This window comes from Oncorhynchus mykiss, chromosome 21 (genome assembly GCF_057628025.1).
Source record: "Oncorhynchus mykiss isolate SJ-2025 chromosome 21, ASM5762802v1, whole genome shotgun sequence".
Lineage (NCBI taxonomy): Eukaryota > Metazoa > Chordata > Actinopteri > Salmoniformes > Salmonidae > Oncorhynchus > Oncorhynchus mykiss.
The window spans coordinates 34,539,975-34,547,396 of record NC_143042.1 but is presented as its reverse complement, the minus strand read 5'-3'; the positions used below and the strand labels follow the sequence as shown (position 1 = coordinate 34,547,396).

Sequence of the window (7,422 nt, the reverse complement as noted above, 5' to 3'; positions counted from 1 at the left end):
GACTATGTGACAAATATTGAAAAGAAGGAAGAGTAAGAAGACACTGGTAGGGGACATCAAATCATATTTTTACCAACATCAAGCCATGGCACAATTTCCAATAGAAAGAAAAGTACATCAAGAATTGCCAAACACGCATTATTAAATGATATACTGTAGGTTATTAAATGTAAATAACCCAATGTCCCAGATTAGTGAGAGCTATCATGTTTGTTGTATTTTTAGGAAGGATAGGGTCACACATACCCCTTGGACCTAAAGGGGAGATAGGAGAGCCAGGAGGAAAGCAACAGTCCATCTGAGAAACATTATTGGAATATAAATGGTCATCTTATTTAAGTTACCAAGTTACTAGTGGTAATGCAAATATTATTCAAATGTTCAAGTATTAGACCTCTCACTAAAGGCTTCAGTCATACAAAATGTATACTTCATTCTGAACTGGTTCTCTAGCAGATTAGCAGCAATGTTTCACCCCATGTTCACAAATGGCCCTTTCCCTTTATTCAGATTACAATCTCTCACTTTCTGTTATTTGAAAATGAAATAATCTCCAAAATATCATTATTTTTAAAACAAGCCATAGAAAGTTGGTTGCAATTTCAGTGTGATCAACCAGAAAAGACAGAACAAATATTACAACAAATATTATGGTTCAACTCAAATATACTAATTCATTAAAAAAAAGCTATAATCTTTGTAAATAATTTCATACATAGGACTGGCGGAGTTATGTCATACATGCAGATGATGGGGTTCACCTTGGGGTCATGATTGGGGCTGCACCAAATGATTGATGTATTATAATAATTGATTATGCTTATGTTGTATTAATAGAAGGGGAAGGGCTATAAGACCCCTTCCTCACGACATCTATTGGGTCCTGGACTACACATTAGCAATATATGCATTATAAGTTTTAATATTGTTCCACAGTTATTTTCTAGTCTCTGCTTCTTATAAGAAACAGTCTGAGAGATGTGTGAGTTATTGCAGTCAAAACAGGGTGTCTGTGAGAAAGTGCCTCAAGGCTAAAAGACATTCGTAGACACAGAACCCTGCAGGGGAGTGAAAGAGATAAGAGACAAGTCAGAACTATTGTTCTCTCCTGCAAGTTTGTATAACTGTATATGCATGGGCTTGGTTTCATGAGTAGAAGGTGTTGACGTAGGCAGTTACATCACTAGGGGTTGACTGCAAGCATATTAAAGCAACTTTCCTATTTTGCAGAACTTACCCGAAAACATGTGTGCTATGTTCCCGTTGTCAACTTCTGTCTACAATTGCATTAATTAAGGTTTTTGATCTACTTAAAGATATTGTCTGATTGCTCACCAATAAGAAAATTATTGACAAGGAACAAGGAACAAGGAACCTACCCCAACACAGCTTACAAAAATATATGGAAATGTCTGCTCTACTCAAAATTACAACCAACTAATTGCAGCAAGTGAAAGGGGGAGAAATTAAGGAATTTGTCTGTCAGCCATGCATTAAAGACCAAAATTGTCTAAAGAAAATTGTGATAAATAAAAAAGTATGCCAGTTTAATTTAAGGACCAAAACATTTACAGCTGGGCCATATTGAATGCAAAATTGTTATGAAGATATTTTTTGAAGTACCAATTCCATGGCACATGGTTTACGAACTGATACACAAAACAACGCTGGATTCAAAATGTAGAGCTTTTCAATGTAAATTATTATACAAAATTGTCGCAACCAATAGAATGTTCTATATATATATGGGGGATACAACCATCCCAGCTCTGCAGATTTTGCTCAAAGAGACCCGAAATACTATATAATTTGTTTTGGTACTGTCCATAATATGCAGCTTGTTTTTGAAAAATACATTTGCATATTTTATATTTTTACTACAAAAATATGTGGAGGATTGGAAATGATGCAGACAATTACAGTGATGGAAGCCAGAATCTGCCCGCAATATTAAAGCTGATCTACCCGTTACACCCCCCCCCCCCCCAAAAAAAAAATATTATAATAATAGACACACAGGTACAGAGGACAATTAAAAGCAGGAAAAAACGAACAAGTTGACAAGAGTAAACAGCTCTTGTTTCATCATTTGAACATTACTTCAGTAGGACAGTAGGATTTCCTGTAAATCACATGATCTGAATGCTTTGGTTTAGTCCAAACTTCCCTATAGTCTCTCACAGCTGACACACCGGTTGATAGTTCATCCATTATTGCTTAACATGTAATGCGGATATGGGTGTGTTTGTTTGATCAAACCATGTAAGTAGAGGAGGAGTCCTGCATATAAGACTGGAACTCCTAATCAAATCGTAGGTAAAGTAAGCCAGCAGCACAACCAGAAGACAGACAAGCAAAGGTAAACCTGTGTTACTAACATATTCACCTTACTGGTATGTTGTATTATTGCAAACCAATGTGTTTTACACTGAGTGTACAAAATATTAGGAACACCTGGTCTTTCCATGACATCGACTGACCAGGTAAATCCAGGTGAAAGATATGATCCCTTATTAATATCACATGTTAAGACAATTGTGCCATTCAGAGAGTGAATGGTGCATTTGAACGGGGTAGGTGCTAGGAGCACCGGTTTTAGTGTGTCAAGAACTGCAAAGCTGCTGGTATTTTCACGCTCAACAGTATCCCGTGTGTATGAAGAATGGTCCACCACCCAAAGGACATCCAGCCAACTTGACACAACTGTGGGAAGCATTGGCGTCAACATGGGCCAGCATCCCTGTGGAACACTTTGGACACCTTGTAGAGTCCATGCCCTGACGGATTCAGGCTGTTCTGAGTGCAAAAGGGGTGCAACTCAATATTAGGAAGGTGTTCCTAATGTTTTGTGATGTCAGTGTATATTAAAATGTACTTTATTGATTTAAAAAAAAGATGAACATTGCTAATTGACATGAGTGAGACACAGATTCCAGTGGAATCTAAAGATGGGGAAAACACAGAGTGTCCTTGAGAAGAAAGGATACACTACCCAGAAGGAGGTAGAGAACGGTGTCATAGCTACTGACAAACATGGTGACCAGTTCGTCATAAAAGAGATCAAACTGAATGAGGTATGTGAGAACTATTTGTTATTTCTGAATTGATTACATCTTAGAGTTTTTTGGAATGATCACAGAGGGATAGGATACATAATTGGTTTTCAATTATAGGCAACTCTGCAGGTGCAACAATAATGACTGTGTTCATAAAGATAAAATACATAATTCACATGCATATATCTTTCAATAAGTCACGTATAATTTGTTTTGACAGACATCTGTCCTGAACTCCAGTGTTGAAAGCCTCAGACAGATTAGTCACCCCCACATTGTAAGCTACGAAAACTCATTTCTAGGTAACTACATCATTATCGTTGTCGTTACATTTGAATTTAAATGTATTTTATTTGTTTCAAAGACAATGTATTGGAATTACAAGGTAATACAGTATCAGCAACTTCAACAAGTGAACTACTACAGTATTAATATGTTTCACGATTAGAATTCTCAGGTAGAATTCACACACAAACTACAAATACATTTTCACAGAGGATAACTGCTACTATATAGTGACAGACCATTGTGCAAAGGGAAATCTGTCACAGAAGATACAAGAGCAGATGACAAACCCTACAGAAGAGTACTCTGAGAAGGTAGCTGAAGTAATAACTAGAAAATTCCACACCACAACTGTTTAAATTTTTTATTTTAGGCTAAATATATAATCACTTTGATACCTTCACAGATTATGGACTGGTTTGTCAAGATCTGCATGGCCCTGAAGCATGTACATGACCAGGGCCTTCTTCACAGAGAACTGAGACCCCAGGTACAGCTAATAGAACATCATGCAAAGGCTATTAGTTTAAAGAGAGCCTGGATTATTTTTTTTTAAGAAAAAGGAGGGTTGAAAAAATGTCAGGTTTTATGTAAAGCCTAGTTATTATTATTTTATTTTATTAAAATGTAACCTTCATTTAACTAGGCAAGTCAGTTAAGAACAATTTCGTATTAACAATGACTGCCTACACATGTAAAGCCTTCTTAAACAATCAACCACATGTAATGATTTGGGTGGGATTGTTGACATGGAATTCACAGCAATAGAAAAAGAGATGATTGCAAAAACGTTTGATATGATTCATGTCAGTGCCTAAATGAAATAATGGAATGTTATCATAAACTGTTGCTTAACGCCTCAACTGTACAATGATATTTTATGATCCATACTAGAGCGTACTCCTCACAGAATTTGAAACACTTCGTTTGGGAGCGTTTGCAAGTGTCAATGAAAAGTATGTTACTTGGCTCATGATGAATTTACACAACACATATTAATAGTTAAATACATTAATAGTTGAGCATTTTTGATTACATCAATGAGTATTTTAGTATTTTTTTGTGTTCATGTTCCAATTTCTTTTATCAGGACTACCAACGAGGATGGAATGGTGGGTTATTTAGGCCCAGAGATTCTAACTGGTGGAATATATGACACCAAAAGGTAGAAAATATTTAACATGCATATTTAAATATATATTCCTGATTTATTTTTTATTTTTTTTAAGATATTGATTAAATAGTTAGTAATTACCCAAAATGTTGAAGGTATAGTGAGGTGAGAATGAAATCACTAAAGCTAACAAAACATTTGAGGGTGGATAATCAATCATTTACTGTAACTTGAACCTTCTGTCACAAGGCCTATGATATGGTATCATAAAATATGTCAAATATGTCAAAGTGATGTCACAAGCCATACTGTATGTTAGGTAAGCCAAGCCAATAAAATGACCAAGACAGATCAGCTGTCATGGCGCGCGCGCACACACACACACACACACCCCACACTGGATATGTTTATGACATATCTATGAAGGCTTTATTATGGTGTTATAAATGTGAAACTATACGTGTGAGGGTTATGCAGTGTAAAATAATGAGAATAACATGAGAATTTATTTATTTTCCATCTTTGCAGTGATATTTGGTCATTGGGATGCGTGCTGTATGAGTTGTGTATGCTTCAGTGTGCAGTAAGTAATCCTGCATTCAAATGCCCATTGTAATTTCGCATTTTCCAGTTAAGGTTGAGTGTAGTCAAATGGTTTTAAAGTAGAAATAATTCTTCAACTAATGAGATAACAGCATCTACCCAGCTATCTAAAGATAGCTAACATTGACAAAGTCAAACTAACTACCTGCATTTTATAAAAAATATTAAGATTGTAAGATTGCTCTGTATAATCACTTTTCAGCTGAAAAGTTAAAAGATCATATACCACAACATGTAAACTCGGGTTGCAAAATTCTGACTTGAAGGGTCAATCAACATCCAATTATTCCGACACATATTGAATGCATTCTATTTTGCCTGTCCACCACCTAGCTAAAGGATATTGGGTGATCATAGACAGTTCTTTCTTCACAGTTCACTGCAGAGAACACAATCAAGCTCATCCGCCAAATATTGGGAGGTTCTTACCCATCTCTCCCAGAGAGCTTCTCATCTGAGCTCCGCGACCTCCTGTGTGACATCTTCAAGCAAGACCCGACCATTAGGCCTTCAGCTGCTGACATCATGGCAAAACCCTTCATTATCAGTTTCATCACAAAAAAGGTTTGCTATGCAATTTCAATCAATCAATTGTTCAATATGTATGTTTATCCATCCAACAATCTACATTTCCATTCATTCATTAATATACATGTATTCATTCATTTCTATAGAGTGAGAAAACTGTGGAGGAACTCCAGACCACCTTGGACAAGCTGAGAACTCTGGCAGACGGCTTGGAGAGTATGCACAAAGGCACCACCATAGGCAGTCTGACGGGAGGTGTTATTGGAGCAGCTGGAGGAATCACCTCTATAGTGGGGCTTATCCTGGCTCCCTTCACTCTGGGCGCCTCCCTGATCGTCACCGGGGTTGGTATTGGGGTGGCTGTCGCTGGTGGAGCCACAGCCGGAGTATCAAACATCACCAACATGGTCAACCAGTCCACCGACCGCCGAGCCATCAAGAACATCATCAAGGAGTTCCAGGAGAAGATGAACTCTGTGGTGACATCTCTACAAGACATTGCTGAGGGTTTGGAGACACTCATGCAAAGTAGCTCTTCTAAGATAAAAAGTGCCGGTTTCAATGTAGAGGCCGCTGCTAGTGCTGGGGTGAGGGCTGGGAAAGGCCTTGCGGGCACAATAGAGCTCTTCAGACTACTCCGGGTGGCCAATATTGGCAAGGTGGCAGCCCAAACTGCCAGGGCAGTGCGTGTGGCAGAGGTGGCGACAGGAATATTTTCCGCTTTTTTTGTAGCGGTTGATATCTTCTTCATCGCCATGGACGCCAGAGAGATCCACAACATCCGACAGGCGAAGGCGAATGAACAGTCTGGTGATACCAGCAAGTTAGAAGTGATGGACACAGACTCCATCACTGAGCTGGAGCCTGGATGTGAAGAACCAAAGGCTGAGGTCAAGTCAGAGACCATGAAGTTCATCCAGACGATCAGACAGACAGCTGAACGGCTACAGGAGAGCCTGGACGAACTGAGTGACGTCATCTCGTTCATTCCTAAGATAGAGGACTGTTACTTAGACGACTGATCTACTCAGTGATTGTACGGGATGCATAAACAACAGATCCAATCATACTTTAATATTGAACTTCTCTGTAATAGACCGGTATGGGCAGATGTCCGTTTTGATCGCCAGAAACTCACTTTCATCCTTAAGACATGGCTTGTACAACTCAGTTATGACAACTAAATGTTACAGAATCAAAATCTATATCACAGACACCACTACTTCTGAAAATATTAATTTTATATCACAACTGTCGGGATTGATTTGACCTGTGTATTATATTCATGAAACAAATTGTATCAAAGTAGTAAGCAACTGCAAAATGATCCGTTTCAATCTATTAATGGATGAAAGTGCATGATGATTGTATGGAATTGTGTTAATAAAATATTTACTGAAATGTTTCTGAAATATTGTGCATGAACGTTTCTTCATGGTAAAATAATAAAGATCAGTTCATTATTTTAAAGTGTACAATGCACCAATCTGTCTTTTAGCCTGATGGTAGCATTTTCCAGGCCCAAATACACACTGGTAAACCCTGTTGAAGTACAAACAACAGATATATTTCAAAAACGTTCATATTTAGCAGCCTGTTAGTATCCGGTACTTGTTTGTGTTGCACCTGTATCCTGGAAAATGGACGTGTCTGCGAATGGCCATCTGTTAACACACACAAGGACGGACTTGACCTCAGGTGAACCCAAAGAATCACATTAACCGTGTACACATTCTCCATGTGGTCCTGTGTGGCTCAGTCAGTAAGACTTCAGAGTCGTGAGTTCAATTCCCATTGGAGTCACAAATTGTTCTGTAAGACACTGCATAAAAGCAT

General features: G+C 38.0%; 1 protein-coding gene across 3 annotated transcripts; it reads left to right on the top strand.

The window, feature by feature from the left end:
* The first annotated feature begins 2,249 nt into the window (after window positions 1-2,249).
* Window positions 2,250-6,998, top strand: LOC110500413 (uncharacterized). 3 transcript variants are annotated; one of them, XM_036957832.2, is made up of 10 exons: window positions 2,250-2,359; window positions 2,930-3,074; window positions 3,277-3,358; window positions 3,552-3,655; window positions 3,748-3,831; window positions 4,236-4,297; window positions 4,432-4,506; window positions 4,984-5,038; window positions 5,434-5,622; window positions 5,733-6,998. In XM_036957832.2, the coding sequence occupies exons 2-10, from the start codon at window positions 2,949-2,951 to the stop codon at window positions 6,606-6,608; spliced, it is 1,653 nt and encodes a 550-aa protein (XP_036813727.2). In that variant the 5' UTR covers window positions 2,250-2,359; window positions 2,930-2,948; the 3' UTR covers window positions 6,609-6,998. The 3 variants fall into 3 exon arrangements, with proteins under 3 accessions (XP_036813727.2, XP_036813729.2, XP_090070600.1); XM_090214474.1 differs by lacking the exon at window positions 3,277-3,358 and having other exon boundaries at window positions 2,308-2,359; XM_036957834.2 differs by lacking the exon at window positions 3,277-3,358 and having other exon boundaries at window positions 2,295-3,074.
* Window positions 6,999-7,422: the final 424 nt, after the last annotated feature.